The 22,857-nt window shown below is 51.9% G+C and overlaps 1 protein-coding gene and 1 non-coding gene across 2 annotated transcripts; both read right to left on the bottom strand.

Annotated features, from left to right (window-relative positions):
- Positions 1–461: 461 nt before the first annotated feature.
- Positions 462–6,979, bottom strand: LOC144953999 (roundabout homolog 2-like; the record flags this gene model as incomplete). The annotated part of the gene is made up of 2 exons (XM_078884583.1): positions 6,061–6,979; positions 462–826 (listed from the first exon to the last, which is right to left on the bottom strand). Coding segments are annotated over exons 1-2 (444 nt in total), but the record flags the coding sequence as incomplete, so codon positions are not given.
- An 8,744-nt stretch (positions 6,980–15,723) lies between these two features.
- On the bottom strand, positions 15,724–15,830 carry LOC144954000 (U6 spliceosomal RNA). Its single transcript, XR_013640999.1, has one exon. It is a non-coding gene; the product is annotated as a U6 spliceosomal RNA (small nuclear RNA).
- Positions 15,831–22,857: the final 7,027 nt, after the last annotated feature.

Raw genomic sequence — 22,857 nt, 5'->3', positions numbered from 1 at the left:
CATAATAGTGGGGGGGCGGGGTTTGGGGGGAGGGTGGTGGGGGTGGGGGGGAGTGGGGGAGTGGGGGAGTGGGGTGGGCACTTTTTAAACAACCACCAACTGCACCCATCTAAAAACACCTGGGCAGCAGCACTCTTTGTAATGTTTTGTAGAACCACGTGGGCATCCGTCCGATTGGTCGGTTGGTTGCCGTGAGTCACAATGGGGGGGAGGGGGGTGAGTAGGGAGGGTGAGGGGGGGGAGTGGGGGAGGCACTTTTCAAACAACCACCAACTGCATCCATCTAAAAACACCTGGGCAGCAGCACTCTTTGTAATGTTTTGAAGAAACAAGAAACCACGTGGGCATGTGTCCGATTGTTCGATCGGTTGCCGTGAGTCACAATGGGGGGGGGGGGGGGGGTCAGTGAGGGGGGGCAGGGTGAGGCGTGGGGGGGTGACAGAGAGGAGGGGGGTGGGGACGCGGTTGGGGGGGGGCGGTGGTAACTCACAGGCGATGGCGAGCGAGGCGTTCCGGCTCACGGCCTCGCCCAGGTAGTTGCGTGCCACGCACGCGTACGTCCCCTCGTCCGGCCGGTTGCGCAGGAACAGGAAGAAGAGCGAACCGTCGGGCAGCAGCATCCGGCTACCGGCACCACCACCACCACCACCACCGCCACCACCAAGGTCCGTGTCCACCCGCTCGCCGTCCTTGTACCACTCGACGCTGGGAGGGGGACGTCCCTCCGCCTTGCAGTTGAGGGTGGCCGGCTCGCCCCGCGACACGATCAGGTCGGACGGGTGCTCGGAGATGCGAGGCGGGGAGTCCTCCTGGCGGAGGCGGGAGCCTGTGGGGGTGGGGTGGTGGGGGGGGTGGGGGGGTGGTGGGGGGGGGTGGTGAGAAGGGAACGGGGGGGAGGTACGGTGAGTGTCGTTCATTCAGTCATTCAACAAAAAGTCCTCATGGTAGAAACCTAGGAAGAGGAGGTGGTGGTGGAGGGGTAGTGGGGGTGGGGAGGGTGGGGGGTGGGGGGGAGGTGGGGGGGTAGTGGGGGTGGGGAGGGTGGGGGGTGGGGGGGAGGTGGGGGGGTAGTGGGGGTGGGGGGGAGGTGGGGGGGACGTGGGAGGGATGGGGTGGTGAGGGGTGGTGGGGGTGGTGGGGGAGGGGGGATGGGTGAGGGGGGGAGGTGGGGGGGGTGGGGGGTGAACCGGGGTGGGGAGGTATGATCAGCGTCACTTAATCCTTCGGTCATTCATCGGAGTTATCCTCACTCATTCACTCGATTTCACTCATTCACTCGATTTCACTCATTCACTGCACTCTACCGCTCATCCTGGGTTCCACAAAATCAACTCGAAGCTCACTCACTCGATCATCACCTCACTCATTCGCTCACTCGCTCATTCACTCACTCATTCCTTCACTCACTCGACCATCACCTCACTCGTTCGCTCGCTCACTCACTTATTCCTTCACTCACTCACTCATTCCTTCACTCACTCGATCATCACCCCTCTCGTTCATTCGCTCACTCGCTCATTCACTCACTCACTCGCTCATTCATTCCCTCACTCACTCATTCACACACTCATTCCCTCACTCACTCCACCATCACCTCACTCGCTCGCTCGCTCATTCACTCATTCCTTCACTCATTCACTCACTCGCCCCGCGGTGAAACATCGTGAGAATAAGGACGTCATTTGTTTACAAACAACAACTACTGTTGTTGTTGTTGTTGTTGTTTTCCTCCATCTCTGCCCCAAGTGCATCCCCTCAACTCTTCATCAATCCACTCCGTCTCCCCGACTGTCAACCCCCTCGAGCTCCGCGCGCCCTGAAGAAGGCCCGTTGCCCCGAAACGTCGCCTGTGATATATTTACTGATTTCCTAGGCTATACAAAGATAAAGATCCCCCGTGTAGCCTTAACAGACTGTAGGGGCAAGTGCTGTTAGCGAGCAGCACCTATGAAGGCCGGCACGGCACACGAGGGGGTGGGTGGCCAACACCACGCCCGGCCGTCTTTGTCTCCCCAGTGGCGATGTTTACACACCGTACCAGGTACTCATTTAAGGCTGAGTCGACCTAGGGGATGTTCAGAAAATCCTAACTCGTCTTGGTGACCTTGACCGGGAATTCAACTCACAACCGCCGGGTTCGTGAGCGCAACGCGCTAACCGCTGTACCACCGCTCCCCATCTCAGGCAATCGCACACACAAAGACAAAGGTCCCCCGTATAGCCTCAGCAGACTGTTGGGGACAAGGGCTGTGCTAGGGCTGCACTCTGAACGGTTTTGGGGAGTAAAAAAATAATTACTTAAAACTTTCGTCACTGCACGAATTCGTATTCTATTCGTGTTCTTTAGTAGATAGAAGAAGAAAACATAATAGCAATACGTTTAAAAAATTTATAATTTATTGATAATTTGATCGTTGATTTGAAGCTTTCGTGACTGCAAGAAGCCAAACTCTTCGCTTCTTTCGGTGAAGTCGCGTGGGTAGGAAAAATAAAAATACAGTTAAGAATTGAATTTGTTTTCTTATTTTATTGTTATTATTTTCCGATCTACCTGACTTTACGGAAGAGCCATAGAATATGGATTTGGGGATAATATCAAATTGCGACTTTTCTGACAGCGATTGCGAATTGATTTGCGATTCAATCATTTTTAAAGTCAAGCTTCAGTTTCATTATTCACTGTGTAATAGATTTAAAACATGCGTTGGAGCATTACCACATGATACCGTCAAAATATGAACTGCTCCATATGCAGTATTCTAATGCAAGGATGATAACTTAAAATATGTTAATTGCTTCCAACATGTATTCAGTAAAATGTTTTAATTGAAATAGAACAATCAAACATAGAACAATTATATTATTAGTCACGTAGAAGGGAAATAATAAAATAATAAAAATATTAAACAATACAATGTTCTTGCAGTGGATTGCACGCCTGATGATGATTGCTGCTTGTGTTGCAGGCGAAACGTCGTGAGCATTTTATTGTTTTATATTTTTATCATTTTATTATTTCCCTTCTTTACCGAAAGAACTAAGAACATGAATCCCCGCAGTCACGAAAGCTTTAAATCAAACTCATAGAACAATTAAGTCAAATAAATACAGTTCTAATAATAAACAAATTAAACAATTCCTATAAGAAAATACTGTAATAGAGACTTTTCAAATCGCAAAAAATCGCAGCCTTTGCCATTTGCTAATCGCGTTGTTTCAAATTGCAATTTCGATTTTAAATCGATTAATCGTTCAGCCCGAGTGGACATCGCCACGCCCGACCGCCTTTGTCTCCCCGGTGGCGATGTTTGCTACACACGGCACCAGCTGACTCATTTGAGGCTGAGTCGACCTAGGGTAGATAACCGTCACTACCGCAGCATGTACACACAGCATGTACACACATACACACAGCATGTACACACACACACACAGCATATACACAGCATGTACACACACACAACATGTACACACACACAGCATGTGCACACACACAGCGTGTACACACATACACACAGCATGTACACACATACACACAGCATATACACACACACACAGCATATACACAGCATGTACACACACACAACATGTACACACACACAGCATGTGCACACACACAGCGTGTACACACACACAGCATGTACACACACACAGCGTGTACACACACACAGCATGTACACACACACACACAGCATGTACACACATACACACAGCATGTACACACACAGCATGTACACACACACACAGCATATACACAGCATGTACACACACACAGCATGTACACACACACAACATGTACACACACACAGCGTGTACACACACACACACACACAGCATGTACACACATACACACAGCATGTACACACACACACAGCATATACACAGCATGTACACACACACAGCATGTACACACACACAACATGTGCACACACACAGCGTGTACACACACACACACAGCATATACACAGCATGTACACACATACACACAGCATGTACACACACAGCATGTACACACACACACACAGCATGTACACACATACACACAGCATGTACACACACAGCATGTACACACACAGCATATACACAACATGTACACACACAGCGTGTACACACACACACAGCATGTACACACATACACACAGCATGTACACACATACACACAGCATGTACACACACAGCATGTACACACACACACAACATGTACACACACAGCATGTACACACACACACACACAACATGTACACACATACACAGCATGTACACACACACACACACAGCATGTACACACACAGCGCGTACACACACACAGCGTGTACACACACACAACATGTACACACACGCACAGCATGTACACACACAGCGCGTACACACACAGCGTGTACACACACACACACAGCATGTACACACACACACCATGTACACACACACACAGCATGTACACACATACACCATGTACACACACACACAGCATGTACACACAGCATGTACACACACACACAACATGTACACACACAGCATGTACACACACACACACAACATGTACACACACACACACAACATGTACACACACACACAGCATGTACACACACGCACAGCATGTACACACACAGCGCGTACACACACACACAGCGTGTACACACACACACACACAACATGTACACACATACACAGCATGTACACACACACACACACAGCATGTACACACACAGCGCGTACACACACACAGCGTGTACACACACACAACATGTACACACACGCACAGCATGTACACACACAGCGTGTACACACAATAATATATACACACACAACTTACGCACACGCTTACACACACAGCATGTACACACAGCATGCACACACATCATTTACACGCGGCATGTACAAACACGATGTACACACACACAGCATGCACACACACACAGCATGTACACACACACAGCGTGTACACACACACAGCGTGTACACACACACAGCGTGTACACACACACAGCGTGTACACACACACAGCACACACAATAATATATACACACACTACTTACGCACACGCTTACACACAGCATGTACACACACACAGCGTGTACACACACACAGCATGTACACACACACAGCGTGTACACACACACAGCATGTACACACACACAACTTACGCACACGCTTACACACACAACATGCACACACAGCATGTACACACACACAGCATGTACACACACACAGCGTGTACACACACACATCATGTACACACACAGCGTGTACACACACACAGCATGTACACACACACAACTTACGCACACGCTTACACACACAACATGCACACACAGCATGTACACACACAGCATGTACACACACACAGCATGTACACACACACAGCGTGTACACACACACAACTTACGCACACGCTTACACACACAACATGCACACACAGCATGCACACACACCATGTACACGCGGCATGTACAAACACGATGTACACACACACAGCGTGTACACACACACAGCGTGTACACAAACACAACTTACGCACACGCTTACACACACAACATGCACACACAGCATGCACACACACCATCTACACGCGGCATGTACAAACACGATGTACACACACACAGCGTGTACACACACACAGCGTGTACACACACACAGCGTGTACACACACACACAATGTACACACACACAGCGTGTACACACACACATCATGTACACACACACAACTTACGCACACGCTTACACACACAACATGCACACACAGCATGCACACACACCATGTACACGCGGCATGTACACACACACGATGTACACACACGCACATGCGCACACACACACACGCACATGCGCACACACACACACGCACATGCGCACACACACACACGCACATGCGCACACACACACGCACAAGAGCACACACACACACGATGTACACACACGCACATGCGCACACACACACACGCACATGCGCACACACACACACGCACAAGAGCACACACACACACGCACATGCGCACACACACACACGCACATGCGCACACACACACACGCACATGCACACACACACGCACAAGAGCTTACCTTTGGCTGGCACCACCATCATCATCATCAGCACGACCACCACCATCATCATCATCAGCTGCTGCTCTTTAATCCCCATCCCTGCCACCTCCTCCACCTCCTCTGATTCAGCTGGCTAGAGTCACCGATCTACGTCCTCACACCTCATCTCCACGGAGTGTGTCCGCGTGCTAGCCACTCGGTGCGACTTACGACGGCGGCGGTGATGGTGGTGATGATGATGAGTGAGGAGGAGGTGGAGGATGATGAGGAGGAGGAGGATGATGAGGAGGAGGTGGAGTGAGGAGGAGGTGGAGGAGAGGGGGGAGGAGGTGGAGGAGAGGGAGGAGGAGGTGGAGGATAATGAGGAGGTGGAGGAGAGGGAGGATGAGGTGGAAGGATGATGAGGGAGGAGGTGGAGGATGATGAGGTTATGGGATGAGGAGTGAGCATGAGGTGGAGGAGGATGAGGAGGTGGAGGAGGTGGAGGATGATGAGGGAGGAGGTGGAGGATGATGAAGTTGTGGGATGAGGAGTGAGGATGAGGTGGAGGATAATGAGGTGGAGGATGATGAGGAGTGGATGAGGTAGAGGATGATGAGTGAGGAGGTGGTGGAGAGGGGGGAGGAGGTGGAGGAGAGGGAGGATGAGGTGGAGTGAGGATGAGGTGGAGGATGATGATGAGGGAGGAGGAGGTGGTAATGATGAGGGTGATGAAACGATGCACCAGCCAGTTCACGTCGTTATAGAGGCCATCGCCACCCTCACTCCCATCGCCACCATCGCCACCCTCACTGCCACCACCACCATCACAAGTGCGTCTCTTCTCAGTGTGCACGGTGCTGATGATGCTGCTGCTGCTGATGATGTTGCTGAAGTAATCATTGGCCGCCGGTCTAAACTATGTGACTTTGCTGCTGCTGATGATGATGATGGTGGTGCTGGTGATGATGATGGTGAAATCGGTAGATAGCGTTAATGATGATGATGATGGTGCTGATGATGATGATGGTGAAATCGGTAGATAGCGTTAATGATGATGATGATGATGGTGCTGATGATGATGATGATGGTGAAATCGGTAGATAGCGTTAATAATGATGATGATGCTGATGATGATATGTTGATGATGATATTGACACCTTGATGATGATGATGATAAAGTTTACGAAATATCAGAGGTGAATATTTGTGTTTAGTAATTTAGATGATGATGATGATGTTGATGAAGGTGACGTGATGATGATGGCGATGATGATGTTGATTTCATTTGCAATGGTGTTGATGATGATGTATTGCTAATGATGATGGTGATGATGTTTACAATAGATCGTTGACTAAAAAAATGTCTTCAATAATCCAGCAGATGACGACAATGCCAATTTTGGTGATGATTTGTGATTGATGATGATGATGATGATGAATGGTGACTCAGGGTATACATCCTCTGCACGCTCCCACGTGTCGTGCCATCACATCACGCGAAACACGCGCGCGCCACCACCATCACCACCACCACCATCACACAACATCACCACCACATCCAATGCACCGAGTCTGCCCATCGCTTCCAATACACAGCGCTTGGCCCCGCCCACCGCCTCGAAGTCCCGCCTCCTTCACCGTGACCACGCCCATCGCCTCGAAGCCACGCCTCATTCACCGTGACCACGCCCATCGCCCCGCCCACTGCCCCGCCTACCAATCAGGCCACGCCTACCGCCTCGTAGCCCCGCCTCCATCACCGTGACCACGCCCATCGCCCCGCCTACAAACCAGGCCACGCCTACCGCCTCCAGACCACGCCCCCCCCCACCGTGGCCACGCCCATCGCCTATTAAGCCACACCTACTACCTCGCAAACCACCCTACCCCTCCACCCCCAGAAATTTGCAATCAGGAAAATCGAAATTTGACAGTCGAATATTCTTAGGTTTTTTCGGTAAAGTCACGTAGGTAAAAAAATTACAATTAATAAAAGTGAAATAAAAATAAAATAATATAATAAAATAAAATTTCGATTTGAAGCTTTCGTGACTGCAGGGATTCATCTTCTTGGTTCTTTCGGTAAAGTCATCACGTAGAATGGAAATAATGAAATAATACAAATAAAACTTCTAAAAATAATTCTCACGACGTTTCGGCCACAACGCAAGCCAGCCGTCCTCAGGTGAAGACTTTACCGAAAGAACCAAGAAGATGATAATCGACGTTTCGGCAAGCGGCCCTTCGTCACGTGAGCTACGTGAATGGAGAGGTCGCGAGGGTATGGACAATAGTTGATGGGAGGCTACGATCGATTACACCCTGGGTTGTGTATGGAGGTTGTGATACACAAACGCATTTTTAAATCCTTTATATTAAGTTCACTTGCTTGCTTGCTTGCGCGCTTACGACCGTGCAAATCTTTCGGTCGTTTTTAAACCCACTTCCCGTGATCCAATCGAGCCGACATTTTGCGCACAGACTCGTTGTGCGTGACAATTTATTTTCGTGAAAAAAAATTTCCAAAATTTTCCACTTTTTAGGAAATTTTTTTTTTCATATTTAATTTAAAATACCAATGTGATAAAAATGAAACTCTTACTCAAGAAAAACAGAAATGAATAATAAAATGAAACCGATGCCACGCATATAAAGGATTTATAGTGAAAAACTTTGTTTTTACGGGTTAATTATCAAACGGTTGACTTATGACCCGTCCATAAATGACGTCACGCGATTTTGGGCGATTTTTGACTACCCCCCCCCCTCCCCTCGTCACACGGCGTCACAAAAAGTCAGACCCCCCCCCCCACTCAAATATGACGTCACAAAGCTCTTCCCCCCATCAAAACCATATTTCCATTTTGAAAATAAAACATGCGTCAAATCGCTTTAAACTGTTAAAGCGATTAAACTATTGTCACTGTATTGCCCCCTAAGCCAGTAGAAAAAGTAAAAGAATAGGTGTTACACATTCCTGGCCAAAATAAAACAGTTGTGTTAAGACGTTAAGACACCAAACCTCTTGCAAGGAACTTCTTGGTTCTTCTTGGTTCTTTCGGTAAAGTCACGTAGAAGGGAAATAATAAAATAAAAATAATAAAATATTATGCAGGGATTCATCTTCTTGGTTTTTTCGGTAAAGTCACGTAGAAAGGAAATAATAAAATAAAAATAATAAAATATTATGCAGGGATTCATCTTCTTGGTTATTTCGGTAAAGTCACGTAGAAAGGAAATAATAAAATAAAAATAATAAAATATTATGCAGGGATTCATCTTCTTGGTTCTTTCGGTAAAGTCACGTAGAAGGGAAATAATAAAATAAAAATAATAAAAGATTATGCAGGGATTCATCTTCTTGGTTCTTTCGGTAAAGTCACGTAGAAGGGAAATAATAAAATAAAAATAATAAAAGATTATGCAGGGATTCATCTTCTTGGTTCTTTCGGTAAAGTCACGTAGAAGGGAAATAATAAAATAAAAATAATAAAATATTATGCAGGGATTCATCTTCTTGGTTATTTCGGTAAAGTCACGTAGAAGGGAAATAATAAAATAAAATTTTATTAAATAAAAAATAAATAAATTCATGTTTTATTTTCATTATTTTACTATTTCCCTTCTACGTGACGACTTTACCGAAAGAACCAAGAAGATGAATCCCTGCAGTCACGAAAGCTTTAAATCGAAATATGCTAAATTCCTCTTGGTATGCAAATTATTTTGTCAAGGCGCTCTTCCCCCCTCCATCCCAGATTAAATAGACGCTCCAAGCCTGGGGCTTGTCATTCAGACGCTGTCTCCTCGACAGACCTGTTCTCCACCTGAGGACGGCTGCTTGCGTTGTGGCCGAAACGTCGTGAGAATTATTTGATTATGTTTTATTTTTATTATTTTATTATTTCCCTTCTACGTGATGACTTTACCGAAAGAACCAAGAAGATGAATCCCTGCAGTCACGAAAGAAGCTTTCAATCGAAACTCTTGCAAAGAATTCACACGTTCAGAATATTGACTTGTGCTGGAGGAGGAGAAATCCGATGAGCTATGAAGCTCTTCCCCGCCCCCCCCCCCCCCAGCACATGTCCCAGTAGGGGCACGGGGTCAGAACGTGACACCAACAAAAACTTCCAAAAACACGATGGGAGCGTAAAGTACAGGAAAGTTAAACACATCGGTGACAACAACACACAAACGCAACTAAACGATCTATTTTTGTTATCTTACCATTTCTATGTCATTAGACCTCCTTTGCCAGTACCAAAATATAATAATAATAGGGGTTTTCCCCCTCTTTCTTTTGCAAACAAAACTGAAACATTTTTTTAACGAGGATTCATGTCTGCATTAACCACAATACTTGCAGTCAAAATGCAAACAAAAAAGACACTTTGATAATGTATGCATTGTGCTTTCAAGGATACAAAAAGGGGAAAAACCCCATTATGTAACACATTCCTGCGGAGGGAGCTGGTAGGAACGTTGGGTTGCTCGGTCAATGGCCTGCAGGGTCAACGGCGGCGTGGTGTATTCCGCAAATATGCCCGACTGTGAGGGCGGGCACAAGCCGGCGTGAGTAGGTGAAACGTTGAGTTTTATAAGGGCACCACGGGGTGACCAGCCCCTCCCCACCCAGCCCCACCCCTCCCACCCCCCACCCAGCCCCTCCCCACCCAGCCCCTCCCCACCCTCTCCTCCCCACCCAGCCCCACCCTCCCCACCCTCCCCACCCAGCCCCTCCCCACCCAGCCCCTCCCCACCCCTCCCACCCCCCACCCAGCCCCACCCTCCCCACCCCTCCCACCCCCCACCCAGCCCCACCCTCCCCACCCAGCCCCCCCCCACCCTCCCCTCTCCACCCAGCCCCACCCCTCCCATTTTTGGATGCACAACGGACGGACGGACACAATAATCCCCTGTGGGCTGGTGTAACCAGGTGGTTCCAGCTATCGTGCTGTGACGGTTCCACCTGAAGACGGAAGCTTGTGTTGCCTCCGAAACGTCGTGATTTATTTTATTGTATTTTTATTTTACTTTTATTAATTTTAATTTTTTACCTACGTGACTTTACCGAAAAAATCTAAGAATGTGGTTCCTACCAGTATAATATTTAATTTACCATTTCTATCTTACCAGCTACGAGCCAGTGGCCTCACCATCGGGGTCAGAAGCTTACAAACAACACACAACACAAAAAACAAAGGTCCCCCGTGTAGCCTCTGACAGGCTGTCGGGGGGCAAGTGCTTACCACTCGCAATCAGCGTTCGTGTCTGACAATCGAATCGGAATATCAGAATATGTATTCAAACCGCAGGAGGAATCCGATGAGCCATGAAGCGCTTTGTTCACAGATGTCCGGTCAGGGTCACGGGTAAGAACGTTCCAACGACAAACGACGCAAAAACACAGGCAAAAGCTCCCCGTGTAGCCTCTAACAGGCTTGTCGGGGCAAGTGCTGCTGCTTCCCAAAGCATGGGAAAGGTAAGGAGATCACACACAAAAATAAAATTTACGATTTTAAATTTCGCCAGGTAAGGTCCCACTGACTTACGTAGCTGTTTTTCAGAAGCAACGTCTGTCTATCACGCGTGCATAGCTGCCAACCCCTTGTCAGTGCACCTATCCTTATTGCAGATCAACTCAGAACGTATTGGTCAACCCGTGCCCCTTATAAATGTCAACGTTCATCCTTCAAAGTCCCATCACAAGGGAGAAACGCAAACAGATAGACAATAACCACTACTACACTCACCCACACACACACTCACCCACACACTCACTCACCCACACACACACACACCCACACAACCACCCACGCACTCACCCACACACACACACACCCACCCACACACACTCACCCACACACCCACCCACACACCCACACACTCACCCACCCACACACCCACCCACACATTCATACACACACTCACCCACCCACACACCCACACACACACACTCACCCACCCACACACCCACCCACACATCCACCCACACACTCATACACACACTCACCCACACACACACTCACCCACACACCCACCCACACACTCACCCACACACTCACCCACACACGCACTCACCCACACACACACACACCCACCCACACACACTCACCCACACACCCACCCACACACCCACACACTCACCCACCCACACACACATTCATACACACACTCACCCACCCACACACCCACCCACACACCCACCCACACACTCATACACACACTCACCCACACACCCACCCACATACCCACCCACCCACACATTCACCACAGACTTTCATAGCTGTCAACCCCTTAGTGCACCTATCCTTATTGCAGATCAACTCAGAACGTATTGGTCAACCCGTGCCACTTATAAATGTCAACGTTCATCCTTCAAAGTCCCATCGCAAGGGAGAAACGCAAACAGATAGACAATCACCACTACTACACTCACCACTAGTACACTCACTACTACACTCACCACTAGTACACTCACTACTACACTCACCACTACTACACTCACCACTAGTACACTCACTACTACACTCACCACTAGTACACTCACTACTACACTCACCACTACACTCACCACTACACTCACCACTACACTCACCACTACACTCACCACTAGCACACTCACCACTGCACTCACCACTACTACACTCACCACTACACTCACCACTACACTCACCACTAGTACACTCACCACTACACTCACCACTACACTCACCACTACACTCACCACTACTACACTCACCACTACACTCACCACTAGTACACTCACTACTACACTCACCACTAGTACACTCACCACTACACTCACCACTACTACACAGGGAGTGACGTCACATAGGGGATGACGTCATCAACTAGTGGGTGACGTCACCTAGGAGGTGACATCACCTGGGAGGTGACATCGCCTAGGGAGGGACGTCACGTAGCGGGTGACGTCACATAGCGGGTGACGTCACCTGGGGGTGACGTCACCTAGGGGGTGAAGTCACCAAGGGGTTGACATCAGCTAGGGAGTGACATCATCACCTAGGGGGTGACATCATCACCTAGGGGGTGACATCATCACCTGGGGGGTGACGTCACCTAGTGAGTGACGTCACCTAGGGGGTGACGTCACATCACCTAGGGGGTGACATCATCACCTAGGGGGTGACATCATCACCTGGGAGATGACGTCACCTAGTGAGTGACGTCACGTAGGGGGTGACGTCACATCACCTAGGGGGTGACATCATCACCTAGGGGGTGACATCATCACCTAGGGGGTGACATCATCACCTAGGGGGTGACATCGTCACCTAGTGAGTGACGTCACCTAGGGGGTGACGTCACCTCACCTAGGGGGTGATGCACGGCCCACCTCTGCCCTCTGCCGGCCAGGCTCGGCCACGTTCCCGTTGCTGAGAAGTGAAATCAAAAGGCGACAAGACGTGGCTCGACCTGCCCAGTCGCTACTACCGCTACTACCGCGGCGCTCTGCACCAGGGAGTCGGCCAGCCCGCAACAAACAAACACAAAAAGTAACAAAAACAATATTCTTGGTTCTTTCGGTGAAGTCACGTAGAAGGGAAATGATAAAGTAATAAGAATAAAACATAATAAAATGAAAAAATGATAAAATAAAAAATATAATAAAATAAAAAAACATGATAAAATAAAAAACATGATCAATTAAAAAACATAATAAAATTTAAAAACACACAGAACCTGCGGCGGCTCCTGATGACGACGGTCGCTTGTGTTGCGATCGAAACGTCGAGATCTATTGCTCCATCACACGCGCTAAATCTACGACGCACTGAATATTGAAACTGAAGCTTGACTTTAAAAAAAAATGTAATCGCAATATCTGTCAGAAAAGTCGCAATTACACATTTCCCCCAAATCCATATTATATTGTTCCTTCGGTAAATTCACGAAGATAGGAAAATAAAAACAATAAAATTAGAAAAAATATTCAATTTTTTAAATTATTTTAATTTTTTCTACCCACGTGACTTTACCGAAATAACCAAAAAGTTTGGATTCCTGCAGTCACGAAAGCTTCCAATCAAGATCGTTTGGAGCCCGTTCATACTGCCCGGTGGACAGAGCTCCTAGTGGTGGGGGTGGAGGGTGGAGGGTGGAGGGACGAGGCCCCCATTGCTTCGACTGCCGCGGCCGGAGATCGTAACGATTGTAAGTCCGAGCTTATAATCGACTCCTCCAGACTCATCCTCGTCCCTCTCCTCCCTCCCTGATCCCTCCCCCCCTTCTCCTCCCTCCGTCCTCCCTCTCCTCCCTCCCCTCCTCCCCCTCCTCCCCCTCTCTTCCCTCCCTCCTCCCTCTCCTCCCTCCACCCTCTCCTCCCTCACTCCTCCCTCTCCTCCCCCTCCTCCCTCTCTTCCCCCCCTCCTCTCCTCCTCCTCCACCTCCTCCCCCACCCCCTCCTCCCCTCTCCTCCCCCTCCTCCCTCCGTCCTCCCTCTCCTCCTCCCTCTCCCCCCTCTCCTCCTCCTTTCACGCCTCCCTCCCTCCCTCCTCCCTCTCCTCCCCCTCGTCCCTCCCTCCTCCCCCCCCCCCTTCCTCCTCCCTCCCTCCTCCCCCTCCTCCCCCTCGTCCCTCCCTCCTCCCTCCCTCCTCCCCCTCCTCCCTCCCTCCTCCCCCCCTCCCTTCCTCCTCCCCCTCTCCTCCTCCCTCCTCCCTCTTCTCCCCTCTCCTCCCTCCCTCCTCCCCCTCCTCACCCTCGTCCCTCCCACCCCCTCCTCCCCCCTCCCCCCCCTCCTCCCCCTCCACCCCCTCTCCTCCTCCCCTCTCCTCCCCCTCCTCCCTCTCTTCCCCCCCTCCTCTCCTCCCTCTCCCCCCTCTCCTCCTCCCCCTCCTCCCCCTCGTCCCTCCCACCCCCTCCCCCCCCCCTCCTCCCCCTCCACCCCCTCTCCTCCTCCCCTCTCCTCCCCCTCCTCCTCCCCCTCCTCCTCCCCCTCCTCCCCCTCCTCCCCCTTTCTCTCCTCCTCCTTCCATCTCCTCCCTCCCTCCACCCTCTCCTTTTTTTACGATCAGTGGAAACAAGAAGATGCTCGGTGTATTCGGCACTTTGCTTCGTTCATCATTTCGTAATTTTTTTTAACTTTGCTTTATGTAAACCCCCACCTCTCGCTCGCTCTCTCGCTCGCTCACACTCTCGCTCACTCTCTCTCACTCTCACTCCATCTCTCTCACTCACTCTCTCGCTCACTCTCTCGCTCACTCTCTCGCTCACTCTCTCGCTCACTCTCACTCCATCTCTCTCACTCTCTCACTCACTCTCTCGCTCACTCTCTCGCTCACCCTCTCACTCACTCTCTCTCACTCACTCTCTCACTCACTCTCACTCCATCTCTCTCACTCTCTCGCTCACTCTCTCGCTCACTCTCTCGCTCTTTCGCTCGCTCACTCTCTCGGTCACTCTCTCGCTCACTCTCTCGCTCACTCTCTCGCTCACTCTCTCGCTCACTCTCTCTCACTCTCTCGCTCACTCTCTCGCTCACCCTCTCACTCACTCGCTCACTCTCTCGCTCACTCTCTCTCTCGCTCTCTCTCGGTCTGCACGCAGCCCTTCTCGCAGTCCTACGGCCTCCGACGTGTAGCTCATATCAGCACGCAGAGCTCCCCGTCATCTGCCACCGAGCACACGGCTTCCTCCATCGCCCACTGCTCATTGAAGGCCGGCACGGCGTGGAAAAATATGGAACGCTTCGCGAATTTGCGTGTCATTCTTGCGCAGAGGCCATGCTAATCTTCTCTGTATCGTTCCAATTTTAGTATATGTACTGCCGGAGCAAGTACTCCCTCCCTGATCCCCCCCTCCTCCCTCCGTCCTCCCTCACTCCACCTCTCTTCCCTCCCTCCTCCCCCTCCTCCCTCTCCTCCCTCCAGCCTCTCCTCCCTCTCTCCTCCCCCTCCTCCCTCTCCTCCCCCTCTCCTCATCCCCCTACTCCCTCTCCTCCCTCTCCTCCCTCCCCCTCCTCCCTCTCCTCCCTCCAGCCTCTCCTCCCTCACTCCTCCCTCTCCTCCCCCTCCTCCCCCTCCTCCCCCTCTCCTCCTCCCCCTCCTCCCTCTCCTCCCCCTCCTCCCTCTCCTCCCCCTCCTCCCTCCCCCTCCTCCCTCTCCTCCCTCCAGCCTCTCCTCCCTCACTCCTCCCTCTCCTCCCCCTCCTGCGTCCCTTCTCCCCCCTCTTCCCTCTCTCCTCCCCCTCCTCCCCCTCCTCCCTCTCCTCCCCCTCCTCCCTCTCCTCCCCCTCCTCCCTCCCCCTCCTCCCTCTCCTCCCTCCAGCCTCTCCTCCCCCTCCTCCCTCTCCTCCCTCCAGCCTCTCCTCCCTCACTCCTCCCCCTCCTCCCTCTCCTCCCCCTCCTCCCCCTCCTCCCCCTCTCCTCCTCCCCCTCCACCCCCTCCTCCCCCTCTCCTCCCCCCTCCTCCCCCTCCTCCCCCTCTCCTCATCCCCCTCCTCCCCCTCCTCCCCCTCTCCTCCTCCCCCTCCTCCCTCTCCTCTTCCACGCTTGGATGTGCAGAGACGTCAGCCGACACTCAGCTCGCTCTCTCTCTCGCTCTCTGATTTATTGATGAGGCCAAGAATTCCCCTGCTGCTCTCTCCGCTGCTGCACGGTCTGGCACGCTCGCGAGAATCGAGGAGAGGCAGACGGAGACGCAGACGTAGGGAGACACACAGACAGACAGACAGAGAGACACACAGACAGACAGACAGAGAGACACACAGACAGACAGACAGAGAGACAGGCAGACAGACAGAGACGCAGACGTAAAGAGACAGACAGACAGACAGACAGAGAGACACACAGACAGACAGACAGACAGAGAGACACACAGACAGACAGAACTCCGGCTAGACAGACAGGCAGACAGAAAGACGGATAGACAGACAGACAGAGAGACAGGCAGGCAGACAGACAGACAGACACACACACACAGACAGGCACACAGACACACACACAGACACACACACAGACACACACACAGACACACACACACAGACACACACACAGACACACACACAGACACACACACAGACACACACACTGACAGACAGGCACACAGACACACACACAGACACACACACAGACACACACACTGACAGACAGGCACACAGACACACACACAGACACACACACAGACACACACACACAGACAGACAGGCACACAGACACACACACTGACAGACAGGCACACAGACACACACACAGACACACACACAGACACACACACTGACAGACAGGCACACAGACACACACACAGACACACACACAGACACACACACAGACAGACAGGCACACAGACACACACACTGACAGACAGGCACACAGACACACACACAGACACACACACAGACACACACACTGACAGACAGGCACACAGACACACACACAGACACACACACAGACACACACACTGACAGACAGGCACACAGACACACACACAGACACACACACAGACACACACACAGACACACACACAGACACACACACAGACAGACACACTGACAGACAGGCACACAGACACACACACAGACACACACACTGACAGACAGGCACACACACAGACACACACACTGACAGACAGGCACACAGACACACACACAGACACACACACAGACACACACACAGACACACACACAGACACACACACTGACAGACAGGCACACAGACACACACACAGACACACACACAGACACACACACAGACAGACAGGCACACAGACACACACACAGACACACACACAGACACACACACTGACAGACAGGCACAGAGACACACACACAGACACACACACAGACACACACACTGACAGACAGGCACACAGACACACACACAGACACACACACAGACACACACACAGACACACACACAGACAGACACACTGACAGACAGGCACACAGACACACACACAGACACACACACTGACAGACAGGCACACACACAGACACACACACTGACAGACAGGCACACAGACACACACACAGACACACACACAGACACACACACAGACACACACACAGACAGACAGGCACACAGACACACACACAGACACACACACAGACACACACACAGACAGACAGGCACACAGACACACACACAGACACACACACAGACACACACACAGACACACACACAGACACACACACTGACAGACAGGCACACAGACACACACACAGACACACACACAGACACACACACTGACAGACAGGCACACAGACACACACACAGACACACACACAGACACACACACAGACAGACAGGCACACAGACACACACACTGACAGACAGGCACACAGACACACACACAGACACACACACAGACACACACACAGACACACACACAGACACACACACTGACAGACAGGCACACAGACACACACACAGACACACACACAGACACACACACAAACAGACAGGCACACAGACACACACACAGACACACACACAGACACACACACAGACACACACACAGACACACACACTGACAGACAGGCACACAGACACACACACAGACACACACACAGACACACACACTGACAGACAGGCACACAGACACACACACAGACACACACACAGACACACACACAGACAGACACACAGACACACACACTGACAGACAGGCACACAGACACACACACAGACACACACACAGACACACACACTGACAGACAGGCACACAGACACACACACAGACACACACACAGACACACACACTGACAGACAGGCACACAGACACACACACAGACACACACACAGACACACACACAGACACACACACTGACAGACAGGCACACAGACAGGCACACAGACACACACACAGACACACACACAGACACACACACTGACAGACAGGCACACAGACACACACACAGACACACACACAGAAACACACACTGACACACACACAGACACACACACAGACACACACACAGACACACACACAGACACACACACTGACAGACAGGCACACAGACACACACACTGACACACACACAGACACACACACTGACACACACACTGACAGACAGGCACACAGACAGGCACACAGACACACACACAGACACACACACAGACACACACACAGACACACACACAGACACACACACAGACACACACACAGACACACACACTGACAGACACACAGACACACACACAGACACACACACAGACACACACACAGACAGGCACACAGACACACACACAGACACACACACAGACACACACACTGACAGACAGGCACACAGACACACACACAGACACACACACAGAAACACACACTGACACACACACAGACACACACACAGACACACACACAGACACACACACAGACACACACACTGACAGACACACAGACACACACACAGACACACACACAGACACACACACTGACAGACACACAGACACACACACTGACACACACACAGACAGACAGGCACACAGACACACACACAGACAGACACACACACAGACACACACACAGACAGACAGGCACACAGACACACACACAGACAGACACACACACAGACACACACACTGACAGACAGGCACACAGACACACACACAGACAGACACACACACAGACACACACACTGACAGACAGGCACACAGACACACACACTGACACACACACAGACACACACACTGACACACACACTGACAGACAGGCACACAGACAGGCAGACAGACACACACACAGACACACACACAGACACACACACAGACACACACACTGACAGACAGGCACACAGACAGGCACACAGACACACACACAGACACACACACAGACACACACACTGACAGACAGGCACACAGACACACACACAGACACACACACTGACAGACAGGCACACAGACACACACACAGACACACACACAGACACACACACAGACACACACACTGACAGACACACAGACACACACACAGACACACACACAGACACACACACAGACAGGCACACAGACACACACACAGACACACACACAGACACACACACTGACAGACAGGCACACAGACACACACACAGACACACACACAGAAACACACACTGACACACACACAGACACACACACAGACACACACACAGACACACACACAGACACACACACTGACAGACACACAGACACACACACAGACACACACACAGACACACACACTGACAGACACACAGACACACACACTGACACACACACAGACAGACAGGCACACAGACACACACAGTCCCCGGCTCTCACATCGCAGTGCCCCCTGGCCCCGCCCCCCTCCCCTCTCTCTCGGTCGCCCCGGTGGTGGTGGTGGTGGTGGGGGTGGTGGTGGTGGTGGGGGTGGTGGTGGGGGTGGTGGTGGGGGTGGTGGGGTGGTGGTGGTGGGGGTGGTGGTGGTGGTGGTGGGGGTGGTGGGGTGGTGGTGGTGGGGGTGGTGGTGGTGGTGGGTGTGGTGGTGGGGGTGGTGGTGGTGGTGGTGGTGGGGGTGGTGGTGGTGGTGGTGGTGGGGGTGGTGGTGGTGGCGTTGTATAGGTCGCACGGGATCCCAAGACCTGCCAGCTCCACTCTTGGCCCCCAAGATGACCCCCCGACATCACCTCACCCTGCCACTTTTTCTCGTGGGGACACGTCAAAGACCGTGGTGATGCTGTGCCACCATTAGCGACTGATCTGGGTGACCTCAAAAAACTGAATCACTGCAGCGATGACTTCAGTGGAAGAGAAGCCACCGTGATGATGATGAGAGAGACACGCAAACTCCAAATATACAGCAGCAGACATCTGGGTCGAGATCGAACCCACGATCTCCTGTGTACCAGGCGAGGTAATTAACATCTCCTAGCCACCGTGATGATGATGATGAGAGAGACACGCAAACTCCAAATATACAGCAGCAGACATCTGGGTCGGGATCCAACCCACGACCTCCTGTACACCAGGCGAGGTAGTTAACATCTCCTAGCCACCGTGATGATGATGAGAGAGACACGCAAACTCCAAATATACAGCAGCAGACATCTGGGTCGGGATCGAACCCACGATCTCCTGTGTACCAGGCGAGGTAGTTAACATCTCCTAGCCACCGTGATGATGATGAGAGAGACACACAAACTTAAAATGTACAGCAGGGGGTCTGGGATCGAACCCACGACCTCCTGTGTACCAGGCAAGGTAGTTAACATCTCCTAGCCACCGTGATGATGATGAGAGAGACACACAAACTTAAAATGTACAGCAGGGGGTCTGGGATCGAACCCACGACCTCCTGTACACCAGGCAAGGTAGTTAACATCTCCTAGCCACCGTGATGATGATGAGAGAGACACGCAAACTTAAAATGTACAGCAGGGGGTCTGGGATCGAACCCACGACCTCCTGTGTACCAGGCGAGGTAGTTAACATCTCCTAGCCACCGTGATGATGATGATGAGAGAGAGAGACACGCAAACTTAAAATGTACAGCAGGGGGTCTGGGATCGAACCCACGACCTCCTGTACACCAGGCGAGGTAGTTAACATCTCCTAGCCACCGTGATGATGATGAGAGAGACACACAAACTTAAAATGTACAGCAGGGGGTCTGGGATCGAACCCACGATCTCCTGTGTACCAGGCGAGGTAGTTAACATCTCCTAGCCACCGTGATGATGATGAGAGAGACACGCAAACTTAAAATGTACAGCAGGGGGTCTGGGATCGAACCCACGACCTCCTGTACACCAGGCGAGGTAGTTAACATCTCCTAGCCACCGTGATGATGATGAGAGAGACACACAAACTTAAAATGTACAGCAGGGGGTCTGGGATCGAACCCACGATCTCCTGTGTACCAGGCGAGGTAGTTAACATCTCCTAGCCACCGTGATGATGATGATGAGAGAGAGAGACACGCAAACTTAAAATGTACAGCAGGGGGTCTGGGATCGAACCCACGACCTCCTGTGTACCAGGCAAGGTAGTTAACATCTCTGAACATGCCTGCGTACATGCTGAAGGGGTAGATCGCGTGGGTGGAGGGAGTTGGATCGCGTGGATGTGGACGCGTCGTTGAACCCGCCACTGCAGGAGGCGCAGGCAATTAGCGAGGGTCGTCACGTCAACAACACGTGACGATTAGTCAGCGGCGCAGCACACAGCGGCGTGTGTGTGTGTGCTGGGGAGAGAAGCCTCCTCCTCCTCCAGCTCCTGCTGCCTCTCCCTCCTCCTCCTCCACCTCCCGCCATATCTCAACCCCTCCCTCCCTCCCTCCTCCCTCCTCCTCCCTCCCTCCCCTCCCCCCTCCCTCCCTCCTCCCTCCTCCTCCTCCTCCCTCCCCTCCTCGCCCCTCCTCCCTCCCCTCCCTCCTCCCTCCTCCTCCCCCCTGCTTCTTCCCCTCCTCCTCCCTCCCTCCTCCCTCCTCCCTCCTCCTCCTCCTCCTCCCCCTCCTCCCTCCTCCTCCCCCCCTGCTTCTTCCCCTCCTCCTCCCTCCCTCCTCCTCCCTCCTCCTCCTCCTCCTCCCCCTCCTCCCTCCTCCTCCCCCCTGCTTCTTCCCCTCCTCCTCCTCCCTCCCTCCTCCCTCCTCCTCCCCCCTCCTCCCTCCTCCTCCCTCCTCCTCCTCCTCCTCCCCCCTCCCCTCCCTCCTCCTCTTCCCCCTCCTCCTCCTCCTCCTCCCTCCCTCCTCCCTCCTCCTCCTCCCTCCCTCCTCCCTCCTCCTCCCTCCTCCTCCCTCCTCCTCCTCCTCCTCCCCCTCCTCCCTCCTCCTCCTCCTCCTCCCCCTCCTCCCTCCTCCTCCCCCCCTGCTTCTTCCCCTCCTCCCTCCCTCCTCCCCCCTCCTCCCTCCTCCTCCCTCCTCCTCCTCCTCC

The sequence above is a fragment of the Lampetra fluviatilis genome, unplaced genomic scaffold (genome assembly GCF_964198595.1).
Source record: "Lampetra fluviatilis unplaced genomic scaffold, kcLamFluv1.1 SCAFFOLD_1001, whole genome shotgun sequence".
Taxonomy (NCBI): domain Eukaryota; kingdom Metazoa; phylum Chordata; class Hyperoartia; order Petromyzontiformes; family Petromyzontidae; genus Lampetra; species Lampetra fluviatilis.
The sequence above is the reverse complement of the archived record's forward strand: the minus strand, read 5'-3'. Positions and strand labels throughout refer to the sequence as shown.